Source organism: Phodopus roborovskii, unplaced genomic scaffold (genome assembly GCF_943737965.1).
Source record: "Phodopus roborovskii unplaced genomic scaffold, PHOROB, whole genome shotgun sequence".
In the NCBI taxonomy this organism is placed as follows: domain Eukaryota; kingdom Metazoa; phylum Chordata; class Mammalia; order Rodentia; family Cricetidae; genus Phodopus; species Phodopus roborovskii.
Genome location: NW_026126413.1, coordinates 16078219 through 16098187, shown reverse-complemented (window position 1 = coordinate 16098187; position 19969 = coordinate 16078219). Strand labels below are relative to the sequence as shown.

At 41.6% G+C, this 19969-nt stretch overlaps 1 protein-coding gene across 3 annotated transcripts in view; it reads right to left on the bottom strand.

Moving 5' to 3' along the window:
* Positions 1 to 3951: 3951 nt before the first annotated feature.
* Sgtb (small glutamine rich tetratricopeptide repeat co-chaperone beta) overlaps positions 3952 to 19969 on the bottom strand; it is a 30219-nt gene continuing 14201 nt past the window's right edge. For all 3 annotated transcript variants that reach the window (XM_051182875.1, XM_051182876.1, XM_051182877.1), the window contains 7 exons: positions 19545 to 19644; positions 12749 to 12853; positions 9681 to 9819; positions 9520 to 9582; positions 7320 to 7357; positions 7011 to 7094; positions 3952 to 4189 (listed from right to left, as the gene is read on the bottom strand). In XM_051182875.1, the coding sequence (XP_051038832.1) occupies positions 4078 to 4189; positions 7011 to 7094; positions 7320 to 7357; positions 9520 to 9582; positions 9681 to 9819; positions 12749 to 12853; positions 19545 to 19644 (641 nt within the window). In that variant the 3' untranslated portion in view covers positions 3952 to 4077. The remainder of the gene's footprint in view (positions 4190 to 7010; positions 7095 to 7319; positions 7358 to 9519; positions 9583 to 9680; positions 9820 to 12748; positions 12854 to 19544; positions 19645 to 19969) is intronic.

The following is a 19969-nucleotide window of genomic DNA, read 5'->3' as shown; positions in this document are numbered from 1 at the left end:
AATTTCCATAACACTTTGTATAGAAACTTAGTTAAATTCATCATAGTCAGCTATAGTCTCTTTCCTAGGTTCTTAGCTGACAGAAAAGCCTCTTCTGAAACAATTCAGGTCCCCTTCCTGTAACTCAATTATTTCTTAATACAGGATAAACATTTTTAGTTGTTTTCAAAATCATTGTATGGTAAATATTCATGTTTTCCTGTTTGTTTGTTTGTTTGTTTGTTTGTTTGAGACAGTGTTTCTCTATGTAGCCCTGGCTGTCCTGAACTCTATTTGTAGACCAGGCTAGCCTCAAACTCACGGAGATCCGCCTGCCTCTGCCTCCTGAGTGCTGGGATTAAAGGTGGGTGCCACCACTGCCCAACTAGAATTATTTTCTTAATACGCATTTAAATGATTCCCAACTTCATATCTGATTTATAAAAGTTTTGTCTGTCCATATGATCATACCCATTTGTGTCAGGAACAAATCAGCAAAATAAAATTAAAAAAAAAAAATTAAGGCTTTAAACAGCTTTGCAATAGGAATATAACAAAAAGTTTCCCAATTAGTCAGAAAAACAAAAGTCCATGCTGTTAAATAAGCCTTATCCTATTTGACAAGTTAAATTCCCCAGTATATAACTGCTTACATATTGAGAATGCATTAAGTCAGACACAAAACCTTTTCTCTTAAATGCATAATTATTTATTGCCATGACAAATTATTTGGTCCAGAAATGAAAGGTATATTCAGAAGGCTTGACCCTCACATTAGTCATGATTGATGAATATCTATGCAAAACAAAATGCAAGCACTGAGAACTGAAGTCGGTTCCTTGGGATGACACAGACTGGTCCAATCAGTCTTCATTAGCATTATCTCCAGCATCCTCTCATGACTGAACCATGCCTTCTTCCATTCAGAATTTAAAAGTTACTCTGCTATATACTTTTAATTACAAAGTCTCTTCTGTATATAAACAACATAGGTACTTACTATTCGTACTCTAAATAAAAGTCAGATAAATGCCATCTTATAAAGGATCTGTGTCAACTATTATAAAAATTAGAATGATGATTTGGTTCAGTAAATGAAATTCCATTTCCATAAAAAGGGCTTGTTCAGTTTTGCATAGCACGGTACCAGTTTCAGCTACTCCAATGAAATGGGGTCATGGAAGCCAGGCATTCCTGATTAGAATGTGTGTAAGTACTCAGTGCTGTCCTGTTTCTCTTAGCAAGTGTATTTTCCAGACAAGGGGAAGAATACTTGGGGAAGTGTCTTAGAATTTTAAGACAGCTAGCACAATCAAGCCACACACACAATCCTCAAAATAGCTTGCGGTATGGTAATTCCAATGTGATGGAGAGACCTGACAAGTAAAAAGTGTCCTGAATAGAAGGAAACTCCATGGAAGTGGGAAGCGACATCTGGCAGTGTATTCGTTCCCAAAGAAACAAACTAAAAAAGTGAAATGGAAGATACACACCAGTTCTTTTATTTTGTGCAAAAAGAAGAGCTACTAAGGGTATTAGCACAGGAAGTCAGTGTTGGACAGCCACTGATGAGAAGTGATTATTCTCACCGGGATATTACTGGTCAAGTGAGCTGGGAACTAGCTCTTCCTCTTCTGTTTTCTGAGAGGGGATATTATTCTCCCTAAGACTTTAATAGAGTTGACCACTGAAATCACCGAGCCTATAGGGGTTTTGCTTTGCTTGTCCTGGAGGGTACTAAATTTCTTAACAGACTGGCCTATTCAGGTTATCTTCTTCACAAAAGCTCTTAATTACAAAAACCCAGGGCAAGTCAGTGTTTTCTAATTGTTCTTTTTGTAGTCGTTTGGGTTGTTTTGTTTCCTATTGGGGTTTTTTTTGTTTGTTTGTTTGTTTGTGTTTTGGAAACATGGTCTTCTATAGCTCAGGCTAGCATCGCGCTCACTGTGTAGCCAAGAATGATGTTGAATTCCTGGTCCTGCCTCTACGTCTCAAGTGTTGGGATTAAAAGCGCACATTGCCATTCCAGTTCCATGCAGCACTAGGGAAGGAGTAACCCTGGCCGGCCTTCATGCTAGGCAAGCACTACCAACTGACTATGCTCCCCATCCCCTGGTTCCCCTTTTACCATCTACAGGGTCTGTTCAATAGTGTATCTGCTCTTTTTTCTATTTTTTTTTTTTCTTTTTTAATGCAGTGATGGAATTGAACCCATGGCCTCACACACTAGGTAAACACTCACTTTCATCTCTGATACTGTTAACTTGTATTTTCTGTTTCCTAGTCAACATACTAAGGATTCACCAGTTTTATTGAACTGAAAGCTTGTTCTAGGATTATTAACATTCAACACCGGTTGGCTGGTTTTAGTTGTCAACTATGAATTTCTTTGATTGTAGTCATAACCTCTATGTAGCCAGTGAGTACTTCACTCTGCGTAGAACACTCGATGCTGTGTAATGGCAAACACAACACAGTTCTACGTCAGGTTCTCCTGTTCTCTACCGGAACTGTGTTTCCTGCCCATCCCAGGAGAGGCCGAGCCCAAGTGCTTGTTGTCTACTTGAGGAGAGACCCCCCCCCCCAACTTTATGTTGTTCTAAAGTGGAGTCCTAACTGCACTGTTTAAAATAGTGACCTACACCAAACTTGGTGATATGACTCTAAACCAGAAGTTTTAATTCATTTCCTGCACATGATGCTTACAGTGAAATTACAAAACCACTGTCTCACAAAAGGCAAAAAAAGAAAAGGTTTTGAAACCTCAAGACACTAAATGCACAGATTAAGAGGAGCTGTGGGAAGGCCCTTACCTCCTCGTTAATTTTAAATTATGTTTTTCACCTTTCCCTCATCACCTGTGAAATCATTACATACCAGCCCCCATTTAACCAATGTTTTGATTAATAGGCAAATTCCATGTAAAACAGGAATTTTCTCATCCATCAATGTACCTAGAGTCATGCCATTAGTATCTCATGCCATTTCTTTCTACTAACCATATGCCAGATGCATAAATATGATATTTGAAGTCTCATGTTTAAAATGCAGTAAATTAAAATTAAGCTTAAGACTGGCATGCCAAGCCAAACTACAGCAGAGCATTACACAAATGAGCAATGTGAGCAATAGATTCCTTTGTTATCCAGCAAATGATGGTAAAGTTAAAAAACGATCATCGTTTATGAGTGCATAATTAAATTCCACTTAGAAATCCCATAACTTGGGGTCAAGTCAGTGACTTTTTGTAAGTGTAACTGGACACACTGCCCTAGGTAAGTTCCCCACCAATGAAACTGATAATTGAGCTGAGATAACTAATAGAACGGTTGTGTTCATTGACCTGACCAGTACCGTTAAGGATCTCTAAGTGTGTTTCATTGTGTACTTAACTGGCCATGCGAATGCTATCAACACTACACCACAGACAAGATCAGTTAAAATTACACAGAAAACCTGAGCATCCTACAGTTGCTTTCTTTACATTCACAGTATCTTCAAAGCATCACCTGCACCCAACATCGCTTCCTGCCATCTGAAGACTCCATCACCAGTACGAGCTGCCCTAAGTGAGACAATACTGGTGCCCACAATAGACGTGTCACAGATGGAAGCACATACCAAAGTTTCTCTCCTGACATGCCGCCAAGCACATTTCTTTAGACCAGCATGATGAGAAGTCTTCCCACTTAGTGAGTCATCGCCCTCTCAAAACCGTGGCCAAGGGAAACCTGTAGCTAAAGAATGTTCCAATAAATAGCCCTACTGGTCAATAAATATACTCTGTACTGTCTGATATACAAATATGATGATAAAAGTTTTAAAATGGATGGGCCCTTGTCCCAAGGCTGTATTAGCACTTAACAAGGCTACTGATGGATTGTTTCCAAAGGAGTTGACATTATGTTCAAGTCTGCTTGTGATACACTATTTTCTAAACGGATGGATTCTCTCAGGTTTACACAAGAGACTTCCCTCCAATGTATTCTCAGACATTGTGTAGGGTGGTTTTTTTGTTACTCTGTTTTTGGCTATTGTCTACAGGTGGACATGTCAGAACCATAAACTATGTGTACTGGGGCAAATGTGCTGATCAAGTCAGGAGTGTTCTTCCGTGCTGCTGCTGAATGACCTGCTCCGGATGTGATTTCTCAGCTGCTCTATCAGTTCAGGGTTCTGTTGCTGTATCTGCTGAGCAAACTGCTGTCCCCTGCAGGAAAAAGGCAGAATAAACTGGTCGGGGAATTTCCAGCCACAGAATATGCATGCAAAATGAACTGCAGAAGCCGTGGGACCACCCAAGGGAACTTTTCCTATAAACACAAGTTTTAGAATCATAACACTACCAATCCCCCGCATAGTGTTACTACAGGGCTGTGTGTGTGTGTGTGTGTTCGCGCGTGCACACACACCTGTGTGTATGTCTCTCCGTGTGTGTGTGTGTGTGTGTGTGTGTGTGTGTGTGTGTGTGTGTGTGTGTAGGTGTGTGTGTGTGTGTGTGTGTGCACATAGTGTACAGGTGCACAACCCTAATCCAGAGGGGATGCCGGGTGCCTTCCTTATCACTTCCTGCCTTTCCTTGAACCTGGAACTTGCATTTTCTTGGGTAAGCCCCAAGCCATCAAACCCCAGTAGTCCTCCTGTCTCCGCCCCTTTGGCCCTGGAGTTAGAGGCGTTTGTGAGATGCCCAGATCCTTATGTGGGTGCTAAGATCAAAACTCCTGTTCTCTTTATTGTGTAACAAGTGCTCTTTACCTTTGAGCCACCTCTCTAGTCCAACAGAACCCTTTCCTGCATTCCTAAGGCTCTAGGTTCAAGCCCAGCACCTCAATAAACACTCGTACAGTTTTGAAACAGGATGGTAGTGCACATCCACAATTCCAGCAGTTGGGAGGGAGGAGCAAGAAGATCAAGGCCACACTCAACTACATAGTGACAAGAACAGCATAATCTATAAAAAAACCTGTGTCAAAAAATCAAGTTTAGACGGTTTTAAAAGCTGCCATGAGGTCCCTTGGGCCCCTCACTTTTATGAGTCCTGATGAAATGCCTATTCTTTTGTTTTTTGTCGCTTTCATTTGGATGCTGTTCAGAAACTGCACAAAATTGTTCTGGTACCCTGAAGGTCCCCTCCCTCCCCCCATGTTGCTGCCATGTGGCTGACCTCCATGCTGGCTTAACTAAAAGAACATGCATTTTGGGAGGGGGGAGTTATTTCTTTGGATGTTTGTTCTTATTTTCCCTTCTCGATTCTTCTCTGGACAGCTGCTGAGATGGATGGCTTGCCTGTCCTGGGGCCTTTCCTTTAAACGCTAACAAAATGGTCCTTGAGATTACAACAAAATGAGTTTATCACAAATTCTTGAGTCTGTGACTTCAGTTACATGTATTAAACATGACAATCATGCCACTTAAAGACCACTCTAAAAATTCGACATTCGAAGTGCTGAGTGAGTTTTAACTACAAATTAGAAGGTGGAGCTGTGGCTCCCTATAAACTTGGCAGTGGCAGTATCAAACCCATTCAAAATTCAGCGTCATGGGCAACCCTGACAGACGACAATGTGCTTGGGGGCGTGGAGCCAGTGAGAAAAGCCTGTTGAGGCTTGATGAGCGCCTGAGGGTTCCGAACATTACTATGTAATGCGGTTTTGAGATTCATTTTACTTATGTTTGTGATGCTGTGAATTAAAGCCAAATGAATGTTCTACCACTAAAGCAAGGGTGGTTTTCATCCAGGTATAGGGAGCCCATGTTTGTAATCCCAGCACACTAAGGAATGTCACCCTAAGGTGGAAGCCAGCCTGGGCTACATAGCAAGACTATGTCTCTACAATTCTAAATACGTATCTATACCTACTTAATACATGTTTTCAGTAGACATGTGACTACCACTTTAATCCCAGAATAGTTATTTAAGCTCACAAAATTTAAAAAAAAAAAGTCTTGGATCTTCATTGGTAAATGTGCTGGGTTAATTGCTTTACATATGAGACCACAATGCCTGTGCATCAGGATCCTTAGGGACCCTCCATAAGTGTTGATGATAGTACTGATATTCCCATGTAAGAAACAAAGGACCCTAATTCAATACCAAAAGCAACAAGCATTTAGCTGTCAATCAAAAAGACAGAACTGTGGTGGATGCTCTGAGCCCACAGGAAGTTATCACTTGTTCCTCAGCTCCTCTAGCTACCAATTATGGATGGAAACTAGCCCCATTTTTGTTTCTGTTTTGTTTATCTGTTTGCTTGCTTCCTGTGACAAGGTATCATTATATGAACCTGGCTGGTCTAGAACTCTGGATACTCACCTGCCTCTGCCTCCCCTGTGCTGGAATTAAAGGTGCATGACGCCACACCAGGGCTCTGCCTGCTTTTACTGCTAATAACTCTTTCTAAAGATCCGCTGGCACTTGACGGTCCCATGGAGAGAGAAAGGAGTCTGTGAACATGCACGATTTTCCCAAAAACAGATAGAGCTGGCCACACAGTCTGGGAGTCAGTCGAACATGACTCCTATTTTTCAACTTCTTAGAGTATTTAATACATTTAGTTAGGCAAGTCATGTTAACAGTAAGAGATTAAAATGAAAGCCTTGACCTCTTAGAAACAAACTGTATGGTTCTAGAACTAACCAACCATCTATGCTGGTTAGTGGTTGTCAATTTGACACAAACCTAAACATATCAAGGAAGGAGCATCAGCAGAAGGGCTGCCTCCATCCAACTGGCCTGCAGTGAAGTCTGCGGAACACTTTTCAGATTAATGATTAATATGTGAGGGTTGCACACTGGAGGCGGTGCCATCCCTGGATAGGTGGTCCCCCATTGTACAGGAAAGCAAGCTGGGAGAACCGCAGAGAGCAGGCCAAGGCAGTGTTCCTCCGTGGTCTCTGCCTCAGTCCCTGCCCTGGTTTCCCCTTCATGATGGACTATTAACTGTAAACTGAAATAACGCTTTTGCTCCTCAGCTCGCTTTTGGTCATCACCTTATCAGCCATATAGAAAGCAAACTAGGACAAACACTCACGCTTGGATAAGGCTAGACAGGTCTGTTAGGCCTCCAACTCCAGCAGCAGGTCCCCCAATGGCATTAGTCATCATTCCTGACATTCTAGGGTAATAAGAAACACATCATGGAGATTGGCATACATTTTTCCCGGGAATGAAGTCAGTCAACTCTATCAGCGCCATGGAAGGGATTAGATCAAATGGTTAAGTTGACCCCAAGTTCTAAGTGACTGGAATTCAGTGCATTTTTATCGATCATGAGATGACAGGCTCTAATTAGGAGCCTAGCAAAGAGAAGGTAAAGGCAGAAGGAGCCATTTATACTCACAGCTGTTGAACTTGAGGGTTCTGCATCAAACTTGCAGCCTATAATTAAAAATAGTATTGCCCGTTAAAATATGGCAGCAATGCTTAGAGATGTTACAACGGCTGTGCAGAGGTAAAGGAATGAAGCCTAATAATGCACATCCTAACTTTGGGTGGCATTTTAGTATGCTATACAAGTAAAATGGGGCAAGAGAGAAGGTATTGTAGAAACTGGTATCAAATAGGGATGTGAGATTACAGACAAAAAGAAAAACAAAATACAGGCCAGCAAATCCTCAAAATTCCATTTTAATCCATTTTCCTCCATTTCTATTACTTTTCTTTACTTTGACAGTACTGACGATTGAACCCAGTGCTTCTGAACACTAAGCATATGTCCCAACACTGAACTGTATTCTCTGCCCTGACTTTACTCATGTGTCCATGTATGTATGTATGTATGTATGTATGTATGTATGTATTAGAGCAGTGCTGGGTAGTCAAGCCTAGAACTCCAAGAATACTATTCCAGCACTCTGCCACTGAGGTCCATCCACATCCTCACCTTTTTTAAGAATCAAAAGATGTGCTTTTAACCCTCATTGTTTGCAACTCCTTCTACATGGTGTTGTCACACCTTATTTTGGTGTGTAGCAGGTTAGAGGCTAAATTTAATCTGAAACTAAATTCCATCTTCATATTCTATTACAGTACTATATCCTGAAAACATAACTTACTCATAACCTAGAAATGAGCAAGCCCGGTTTTAGAATATCACAAGACTTAAGAGGGGGCATGTGTTTGCCATCAAGTAGGTAAGAGGCCAACTGGATTGATAGAGGGCTGTGTCTTTTGGTTGAACTAAGAATTGGTGATTGCAAAACACATTTATTTGAGCAAAGATGAATAGGAATCGATTCCTATTCTGAGAGCACAGCACACGATGGAATGTTTGTGTTTTTGTTTTGAAACAGGGTCTCACCTAAGCTGGCCTCAAATCCTGTGTAGGTAAGGCTGATCTAAAGCTCTCCAACTTCCTTCCTCGAGCTTCCAATGCAGGGACTGCGGACATGCACTACCATGCTAGGCAGCAGAATGTTTTCATGCACAGTATGCAGTCATTCAAGATTACTATAGACCCAGGAAACATCCTACACCAACTAAGTACTGGACCGGATCATGATCGATTTCCAAAGATCCCTAAGGTATTTTGTTGATTTGAAGAACACAGGGCAAGTCCAGGGATGTTGCTTAGTTGCCTAGGATACGTGAAGTTCGGGGTTCAATCTCCAGCATTGCATAAACTGAATGTAATAGTGCGTGCCTATAATCTCAGCACTAAGGAGACAAAAAGATCAAAAGTTCAAGGTCACCTTCAGCTGCATACCAAGTTTGAGGCCAGCCTGAGCTACATAAGGGGCTGTTTTAAAAAACATAAATGTTGAGAGGCAAGCTTGGGTAATTGCCATAATCAAAATCCTCAGACACCAATTGATAGATCTATCTTCCTAGGACCAATTTTATATGACATTGGGGTTTTAAATCACTTTATTTATTTGTTTGTTTATTTATTTATATATAGGGTGTGTGTGTGTGTGTGTGTGTGTGTATGCACACACGTGTCACCATGCTTATGTGGAGGTCACCATGCTTATGTAGAGGTTGAACGGTACCCTGTGGGAGTCAGTTCTTCCCTTACACCATGGGATCTCAGAAACAGACCTCAGATCATCAGTTTATGCAACAAACGATGTTACCTTCAGGGCTGTATCACCAGCCTGAGACAGTGGCTTTTAACCTTTCATATACTCACAAATTGACAATCTAATGAAAAAAATATGAGTTTTGCCTTATAAAGTATACATAGTCACACAAACATTGACTTTTCTATTCCAGTTTAGGAAAGCTCCGGGCTTTCTAAGCTCCGCCCTGGCTTCCCTGTGAGGAAGGCAGACAGGTGAAATACCTATCTTTGCCTCTGACATTTACACCTGCCACTTACCACAAACTCCTTCATTTGTTTCTAAAAAGAGAAAATTGTGGAGCGTGCACCCTCAGTTCCTTGAGAGACTGAGGCAGGAAAATCACTTGAGCCCAAGGGCTTTGGGCCAATGCCAGAAACTATTGAAGATTCCATCTCCTTAAAAAAGTATGCCAGAAAAGGTTTGCAAATGTATTGCGGACAACAAACAGCCAGTAGATCAAAAAGAAAGTATACTCACCATGGTGATAAATGCTGGGTTATTTATCAAGCTGGCCATGTCAAAGCTCAACCCAGTTCCTGTCTGTAAAAGAGTTAGATGTGAGATTCATTTCAGCCACTATGATGTCAGTCGATCATAAAGGACAGATCTATTCCACAGACTTCACAGTGACAACTTACAGGACTAGCCACCTCTCTCAACTTCTGCTCCGCTATTTTCAGATTTGATTTATAGGAATCATTTTCAGGGTCAAGATCTAGTGCCTTCTGGTAGCTTGTAACTGCCTCTTCAAACTTATTCATGGCGGTGAGGGCCAGCCTTAGGAAAAAGAGTAGAGTTACATACACTAAAGAGCAGCAGGGTATCGTGATGACAAATACCTTAGTATTCGATTCTAACCCCGATTACACTGAATCCCTTATTACATTATGGTTCCAAGAGACAGCACTAAAATTCTCCCTAACTCCAAGATTCTATATGCCTGACTTGTCTCCTTTCTATTTGACTGTTGTCTCATTCAGATCACAAACCTAAAGCTCAGAGATGAAACATATTTACCTTTCTACTTTCTTTTTTTAAGATTTATTTATTTACTATGTATATGGTGTTCTGCCTGAATGTATCCCTGTACACCAGAAGAGGACATCAGATCTCATCACAGATGGTTGTGGGTCACCATGTGGTTGCTAGGATTTGAACTCAAGACCTCTGGAAAAACAGCCAGTGCTCTTAACCTATGAGCCATCTCTCCAGCGCCCTACCTTTCTGTTTTTTAAAGACTAACATGTAAATAAAGTAATTTGCTTTATGACTCTCTAGGCTGAGTTAAACAAAGATTTATGCCAGCAAAGGAAATCCATGATGCTGACATCATCCTAGTAAACAGGAGTGTCACGTGACCTTAGAACAATGCTGCCACCTACAGGTGTGCTGGGCTGCGTTCACAGCTATCCTGGAGCCCATGGGGCCCACAGGCCCCAGGTGAGACACACCTGCATCTAAACACTGTATTTCAAAGCATACCACATTCTTCCTTCCTAAAAGAACTTAAACACTAATATTAGTTTCTAGTTTTTTTTTTTTTTTCCTGTTTCACTTCCTACAGCTTTTTTAAACTATTGATTTATTTATGGGGGGCCGGGTGGCACCGGACAGATATGGAGGCCAGAGGGCAACTCTGTTGACTTGCTCTTTTCTTTCCACATTAACATGGGCTAGGGGACTGTGATCCGGTTGTCAGGGATACACAGCCATGATCTACTGAGCCATCCAACTGGCCCCCGTTCCTCATGCTTGTCAGAGGACTAGTCCTGACAACGTGTTAGTTGTTAGACAAAATAAGGGCCTCTTATAATTCAAATAATAAATTACCAGCACAGGCACAAGTCTACAAATTATTAAATTTCAATGTTTATCTTTTCCTACCTACAGTTTGCTTGAAAACCACATCAGAATTAAGCAATAATAGTATATATGAAACGATAGTATTGAGTGTCTTATTTGTTTTGGGATTTTTCTTGTAACAAATTAATCTAATCCCCTCTTTTCTGGATTACCTCACAGATTTCTTATGTAGGTAAAATAAGAAATTCTTACCACCCAACTAGTTTTCTATTAGTCACCCCTGAAGGATCCTCACCAGAGTTCCCAATTAATATTGAAAGCCTACTATGTACCAGGTACTATTTTAAATCCTGAGCATTCCACATTTTTTTAAAAAATTTCCTAGCTTTAAGAAATTCCCCTTGCACCTGATGGTGGTGGCACACACCTTTAATCCCAGCACTCAGGAGACACATACAGGCAGATGTGAGTTCAAGACCAGCCTTGTCTACAAGAGCTAATTCTAGGACAGGCTCCAAAGCCACAGAGAGACCCTGTCTTGAAAAACCAAAAAAAGAAAAAGGAAATCCCTTTGCACCTGAGAAGCACAGGCATCAATCATGCATACAGAACAGGGAATATTAAGCAGTATGACAGCAGAGTTTGCTCAAAAATGGCCACACCCAGAAGACATGAATGACAGGAAGTAATCATAGAGAAGATGAGGTAGGGCTATCTACCCAGGTGCAGCAGTAAACACAAAGGCCCTAAGAAAGATGCAGGTGTAGTATGCTTAAAATACAGGACAAAGGCACATAGGACAGAACACAAGAAACAAGGCGGAGAGATCACCTGGCTATGCTGGATCATACAGGACCCTTTATAGTTCAGACTATTTAACTACAGTTGCAATGGAATGATCGCAATGTTTGAATTATGCTTTCAGGTTTGGTGGGCAGGTCTGAGATCAGGCTGGCCTCCAAGTTGATATACAGCCAAGGGTGATCTTGAACTCATGATCCTCTTGCTTCTTCCTCCAAAGTGCTGGGATTGCAGGCATGCAGCGCCAAACCCAGGTTATGCCATGCTGGGACTCAAACCCAGGGCTACCTGAATGCTATGCAAATGTTCTACCCAACTTTTTGGGGCCATGCTTAAAAAGGCTTCCTCTGGCTTCTCTGCAGAGGATAAGCATTGATGAGTTATAGAACTGAGGTCTAAAAATCAGTCAGGAGGTTACTAAAGTAGACCTGGTAAGAGGTGGCAATTTGGGCTAGGCCTAGAAGCAAGCTAGTCAACAACTAATTCCAAGATACATAGGAGAATGAGACTAGACCAGAAGCGCCAATAAATGAGACAGATGAAAAACAACTTAGCCTTTAATCTATACACGGGGTCGACGGATGCTTGGAAAAGATTCAAGAAGAGAACAAGAGCTCTGTTTGAAACACATGAAATTCAAAATATCTATTAAATACTCCAACATGGAGATTAAAATTAATGGAATATATGAGTATGGTATTCAGAGAGAACTTAAGAAATCCAATGGCACATACAGTCAATTCTCAATTCACAGAAATTAAATCTTATAAAGTCTCCATGAGCATAAAACTAACAAAAACTAAATAGTAGTTTCCAGGGAAAATACATGGTTAGGGACCTATGAATGTTTTTGTGTTTTTATGGTCCAGGCTATGAAGTAAGTTTATTCAACCTGGTTTGTTACTTTCTCCAACAACTTTTTCCTGTCAGTTATGAAATACCCACTACTGACCTCATCCTCAAGTGTAGTCATTTCCTCCATTATTACATTTACTTATCTTATTATCACACAGAGTGCAAAGTTGGGATCGTCAACATCAAGCCTTAACAGCAGCATACAGGATGCTACTTGGCAACATCTTGGACATCTCTGAGCACTTACCCCATCCTTCCATAGGCCTTGCTGTATTTTGAGTCAATTGCTATTGCTTTCTCACAGTCCTTTATTGCATCCGTGTAGTGACTTAATTTGCTTTGAGCAGCAGCCCTTAGAAGAAAAAACATTAGAATCAGGCAGCTTTCAGGCACGGGTCCAGGCTTTTCAGGAGCGAAACTGCATAGTTCTTGTCCCGATTTTTACATCACTCTTCATAAATTTCTGAGTCAAACTGTCTAATTATACAACAATTTAAAAACAGCTTAAAACATCAGAAAAAATATGTAAGTTTCCTTCCCCCCCCCCTTCAATTTACAGAAAAGATGAATGTGTGGATCATAGAACCCATCTAGCTATTTATTGCCTCTCAATTTGCATGAAATGCAAACTGAGAACCCTGGGACGTCTGGACCACTAGAGAGGGAGGTTGCTATGGACTGGCCACTTTAACAGTAAGGTTAAGGATATCGAAATTCTCCAACCCATTCACACTTTCTCCCATCCATTGGCTTCTGACAGACCTCAGAATGTACCTCAGCAGAAGGCTGAAGAGGCTACTGTAGCAAAACAGCATCTGCCTAGGTAAACATCTTAGTAATCATGACCTGTCAATAATAACACCAAGTTCACTCAGCTGAGAAATGGGGAGGAGAAGCCCTAAGATTCATCCTCAGAGGCCAACAGGAACTATCAGCTGCCAAGAAAGAGTACATGAGGGACAGAGCAGGGGATTACCCCCAGGTTCTCAGGCCTCACCCCTGTTAAGGCATGCTGTGTCCTTCCAAACACGGTACCGCCAAAACCTGGGGTACCTTCTAATAGTAAAGGCAGGAAACAAACTAAGATACGGACTTAGAGTCTTTCAGGTTCTTGAGTCTACACACAAAATTCACAGCAAACACCCACACCTACACACATACACCTACACACCCACACACACACACACACACACACACACACACACACACACACACACACCTCCCCAAGGAGGTTGCATTTTGGTTTTCAGCTCTCATTTTGAGACACTATCTTGTTATGTAGCCAGGGCTGGTCTTGAACTCTCCTTCTTCAGTTCTGAACCTCTCTAAAGCTGGGATTACAAGTATGTTACCATGCCTCTCAGAAAAAGTGGCTTCGAGTCTACTTTTCTGTCAGCCGTTCTTCATACAGCTTAACTGAGGCCCTTGCTTCTTGGAATAAGATCATAAAAGTTTAGAGTTTATTACACAATCAACATACCATCTTACTTCTCAATTAAAAAAAACTGTGTGAGGAGTCAGACATGGTCCTGGGCACTAATCCACATCTCTGGAGATGCCAGGCAAGCTCTCCACCACACAACAACATCCCCAGCCCCGTCCCAGCACTTCAGCCTCTTTTTAAAACTTAAAAAGCAGACAGGAAAAGGAGCATGACTGGGGAGCATCACTGTCCTCCCAAGCTGACAATGGGGGACAAAGCAAGAGATCTGACTCAGGAGAGAATGTGGGAACAAAAGGTGACTGAGTTTCGTTCTTTGTGTGTGCGTGCATGCGTGCATGCGTGTGTGTGCATGCGTGTGCATGTGTGTGTGTGTATTGCGTGCATGCGTGTGTCTATGTTTGTGGGCACACTCGTGGCACAGGACGTGCATGGTGTCAGAGAACAACTTTTGGGAGTGGTTCTCTCCTTCTGCAGCAAGCATTGTGAGGACTGAACTCGGCCATCAGGCTTCTTGGCAGCACCGTTACACGATGACTATCCACCATGTGGATAGTTGTGTGCTTCAACCCTGACAACAGGTGGTAAGCTAAGATGAAAGTGGATTTGTGCAGCTCAGAAGCCTGGAGAGAAAGAAAACCAGGATGCGTCTGAGTCTCCCATGGATGAAGCCAAACATGTCAGCATCTGCACGCATGACAATGTGTCTGTACTCCAATTCTGCCGTCTGGTCACGGAGCAGGAATAGTAAACTTCAGTACAATAATGTAGGCACATAGGCCAAGTTTGTAGCCACCTTCCCTTTCTCGCCTTTAGAACTAGAGCATGAATATCACTTGTGTCCTATTTTTATAGAAAATAAGGCAGTAAAAAGTCATAGCTACTGCACATTTCCTCAACCATTCATAATTAAGTTATAACAAAACCTATTCTTATAACAATAAAAAAATCTTTAGACTGTTCACTGCATTTTTAGTTTAGGAAGGGACTGTTTATTTAGAATTTCAGGTTTTTTAAAGATATTTTTGTTTTTATGTCCATTGGTGTTTTGTCTGCAATGCATGTCTTGAGGGTACCAGATCCTCTGGAACTGGGGTTACAGTTGTGAGCGGCATGTGGGTGCTGGGGGCTGAAAAACCGGGGTCCTCTGAAGGAGCTGCCTCCGTTCTTAATCCCTGAGCCGTCCCTCTCGCATGGGTCTGGTTTTGCCTTGGAGAAGGTCTCACTATGTAACTCAGGCTGACATCAAGCCTGCTGTGTGGCGTAGGTGGCCTCACCCTGAAGACAGTCCCTGTCTGAGTCTCTGTGTTGAGATTACAGGTGTGTGTCACTGTCTCATTTAGACACAAGATCTCACCATGTATCCCTCGCAGTTCTGAAACTTACTATGTAGGCCAGGTCTGCCTGCTACTCACAGAGCTCTGCCTGCTTCCACCTCCTGGGTGGTATGATGAAAGGTGTGTGTCATCATGCCTAGGAACAACATATTTTGAAAGAGATTTTTGAAGTCTAGGTCTAGCGAGGCTCTTAGTGTAGATCAGTACCCTAACAGTGCACCGTGAAGTGATAGTAGCATGCTTAATTTACAACTGAAGAAACAGACTGTTAGCTGGGTGATGGCATGGCACACCTTTATCCCAGCACTCAGGAGGCAGAGGCAGGCGGATCTCTGTGAGGTCGAGACCAGCCTGGTCTACAGAGTGAGTTCCAGGACAGGTTCCAATGCTAAAGAAACAAAGAAAGGTGAACACCAAGTGTTTTCAGAAACAGAAGACACACATACTGAAAAGTGCCAACTGCAATCAATTGTTGTTTTATGGGGACATGTGTTAATGTGATAATCCAATTTCTTCATCATCACTGGAAACGCCTTACATTTCTTCAGAGCTCTCTGTCAATCTGCATGAGTTCCTGGGAGGGACACGGCTGCTGCTATGGGGCACATAAGATATGTCCCCGACTCTGCCCTGCTCGGTAACAAACAATGCAAAGCTGCATGTAGCATGAGGGAAAACAGGCTAAACCTATATAAGTGTTACATATGTGGTAAGTGCTAGATGCTCAAGAAAAAAAATAAATAAAGTTAAAAAAAAAAAAAAAAAAAAAAAAAAACCTAGGCTTTCAAAGAAGTACCCCTGGGCTGGAGAGATGACTCAGCCATTAAAGGCTAGGCTTCCAACCAAAAAGACGAAGAAGGCCTCCTGTCTCCTCTGTATCAGAAGTGAGCATGTCAAAGCATCCTTCAGAGCCAAACTGGAAGGTAAAGGCCAGAGTAACACCTCTCCATACAGCACAGTTCAGCCCAGTGCACTGGGTGGGTGGGGAACATTTTAACCAGCATTAACCTGTGAAATGGGGTGTGGGGAAGAAGGTTCCTACCTGGGAGTTCAAGCCTCCATTTCTAAGCAGCCAGGTGGCTAAGAAAAATGGAGTGGTATTTGGCCAAGTTACAGCAGCCTATGGCCCCAAATCCCCAAAATTATCCTATGGTTTTTTATTCAGCATTTGTGTTATGTAGGCAAATAAAGCTTCCTAATTTTTTAATATTCAACAGCAGGTCCTATGACTAAACTCCTCCAGGGAAAGAGCCTATTTAAATTCAAAAGAGACGTGTATTCATTAATTTCAATTTAACAGTAATTAAAAGCAAGAATAGATATTACCAAAAATCTCTAACCTTGTTATAGCTAGCAGACATACAATTATTAGTGAGTTCTAATCTCATGAAAAATGAAATATTTACTTAGGCTCAAGTTTTTCATATAAACAAGTATGTGGATTTTACAGCAATTTTACAGTATAATATTTATATCTTGTCATAATATATCATGATACTTTGAAATTTATTTTCAAGGTTTAATCTACTAAATTAAATTAAAACATTACATATAGTTATCTGGCTACAAGACTACGATTCAAATATCAAAATGTAGCTTGGGAGAATTCCTCTTCTTCAACTTATTTTTGGGTTTTCTGTTTTTCTGAGATAGACTTAGAATGATTCATTGGTTTTTCTATTTTTTATGCCTATGTGAAAAATAAAATGGAGGTTCCCAGTATGGCCCATTCAGTTCTTTATGGATCCAACCCCTCCACAAATAACTATAAATTAAAGATGAAAGCAGAAGTTTATACAACTGGGCTGGAGAGATGGCTCAGAGGTTAAGAGTAGTGACTATTCATCCAGAGGTCCTGAGTTCAATTCCCAGCAACCACGTGGTGGCTCGCAGCCATCTGTGGTGGGATCTGCTGCCCTCTTCTGGTGTGCAGGCACATATACAGACAGAACAATGTATACATAGTAAATAAATATTAGAAAAAAAGAAGTTTATACAACTATAAATTACAAACAAAAGCAGATGTTTACATGACAGAATTTCTTCTCTTCCTCCTCCTTTTCTTTTTTCAGACAGGATCACACTGTAAAGACTCAGATTTGTGATATTTTGGTCTCAGCCTTCCTGAGTGCTGGTATTACAGGTGTGTACAAAAGTGTGCTCAAAGTATGTGCTCTAAAGTGATCTCATTACTACTTGGCGGAGAGGCTCACCAAGCTTTTGTGCAAAGAATGCTAGCCTTCTTTTAAGCATTGAAAGAAAAACCCTAAGGAAATGACTCAGGAAATAATTCTACACCTATATCTCCCTAATATGGTTATTGGAGACAGAGTCATCCTATGAATCTCTGGGCTGGCCTGGAACTCGTGTAGACCAGGATGGCCTCCAATTCACAGAGTGCTGATATTCTGTTTGGTTTTTTGTTTTGTTTTTGTTTCAGCAGATATGTACAGTGTCTGAAAATTAAAGTCAGAAAAATACCCGGAATGTACAACCCAAAGGCAAAATGGGCATTTACAGGAGGCCATCATTTTGAGCCTGTGCCAATAAAGAGTCTACAATAAAAGCACAGTTTCCCACTTTGCCAGATCCTAGCACCAACGAATGATACAAGGGTGGCAGCAAGCACCTGTAACCCCAGCAATGAGTGGGGAGACACAGGCCAGTCTCGGACTCGCTGGCCAGCCAATGTAGCAACCCCTGTGAGCTTTAGAGTCAGTGAGAGACATTCTCAAAATAGGGTAGAGGGCAATAGAGAAGAAACTCGAGGTCAAGTCTGAGTCCCACACATGAGTATGTGTGCACAAGCCTGTAGTACTTTGAAAGAAAATGTCTCCCAAAGGGAGTGTCACTGTTAGGAGGTGTGGCCTTGTAGGAGGAAGTGCGTCACTGTGGGGGCGGGCTCTGAGGTCTCTTTTGCTCAAGCTTCCCTCAGTGTAATTTCCAGTCAACTTCCTGTTGCCTGGAAGATGCAGACTCTCAGTTCCAGCACCATGTCGGCTTGCGTGCCACCATGCTCCCTGTCATGATCGCAAGGGGCCGAATCTCTGAAATCATAAGCGAGCCACCCCAATTAAATGCTTTCTTTACAAGAGTCATTGTGGTCATGGTGTCTCTTCACAGCAATAAAATCCCGAACACGCACACAGAATAAACATTAAACATTAAAAAGTGAGATGGCTCGGCACATAAGACTCAACTACTGTGCAACCGCTGAGCCTGAGTGAGATCACATAAGAAGGACAAACAAACTCCCCAAACTGGCCTTTGACCTCCACATTCAAGTGTGGACCATCACTCTTTCACACATATCCACAGCACACACACACAAGAATAATTTAAGACAATAAGAAAATTCAGAAGAACCCTAACCACACACAACCAACATTTTAAGAAATGCCCTGCCTGACTAGTCAGTAAATATGAGATATAACAATCTGTATGAAAACACTATTAAAATAGTGACGATAATTAATAATCAGGGAACCTAATGTTCATAGAGACCGTGTCAAAAACAGACATATCTATCCCTAGGGCAGGGAACAAGAGAAGTTACAACAATTTTTCAGTTAGTGTCAACTTTTTAAATGTTTGTAACTGGTAAACCAACCCAATTCTTTTTCTGTGGACTGATCTAAAGTCCAGAAAAAAAATATTAGAAACACAGATGTTCACTAAGTGTAGATGACGCTGGAAAAGTGGGAACAAACTCAGAGGCCGGCCACAGCATTCTATCCACTTACTCAACAACACTAAATGCGTGTTTGCTAGCCCCATTATGGGCACTGGGAATACAAATAAGAATAAAAGGTAACAACGATTATTTAAATAAGGCTTGTGAAGAACTTCACACACTTAGGATGCTGTTAGTTCATGCCATTTACCACAGTTGGTAAAGTGCTTTGTCCAGTTCAATTTCCAGCACCACATGAACTGAGTGTGGTCAATTTAGCCCAGAACTCCTGAACCTGAGGCAGGAGGACCAGTTTAAGGCTGTCATCAGCTACACGGGAAGTTCTAGACTAATGTGAGCTACATGAGGCACAATTATTGCATGCCCAGTGAACAAAGTACACTCTAAAGTTGACTGCATTCCTATAAAACAAAATATTTTTGCTCTGAAAAAACCTTGTGGCTTTTTTCCCTCCTTCAGCTTACTTTTCTGAACTTGCTAATTTTTCTGAACAAACTTATTTGATGTCTGCTTTTCAGAGCTTTGCTTCCCAGTGCTTCAGACTGAACACGCTGACAGGGAGCCGAGTTACCTGTTGCAGTAATAAACCGCATTATTGGGGTCCAATTCTATGGCCTGCGTGTAGCAATCCACTGCAGCGGTGTAATTTTCCTCTTTCATGTGGTTATTGCCTGCAGTCAGATCAATGATAGACACTGTAAGCACCGAGTATGAAAAAGTGTAGTCTCACAGATACGTTTCAACCATAGAAACTACAACAACAAGAAGGTCACACATGAAGGCCGTGTTTTTCAGCCACACTGGGGTCGATTTTATCTCATCCCAGAGAGCTACTGTTCTTACTTTCACAGGGTTTGAATCATTTAGACAGTGTGGAGTCATGGAAATGAATGTTTGCATAACTTACAAAATCCAGGTGGTCGGGGTAAAAGCAAGCATCAGGGCTAGGTCAAGAAATGTATGCTTTCCTTCTCCATCGTCCTCACTCTGCTCCTC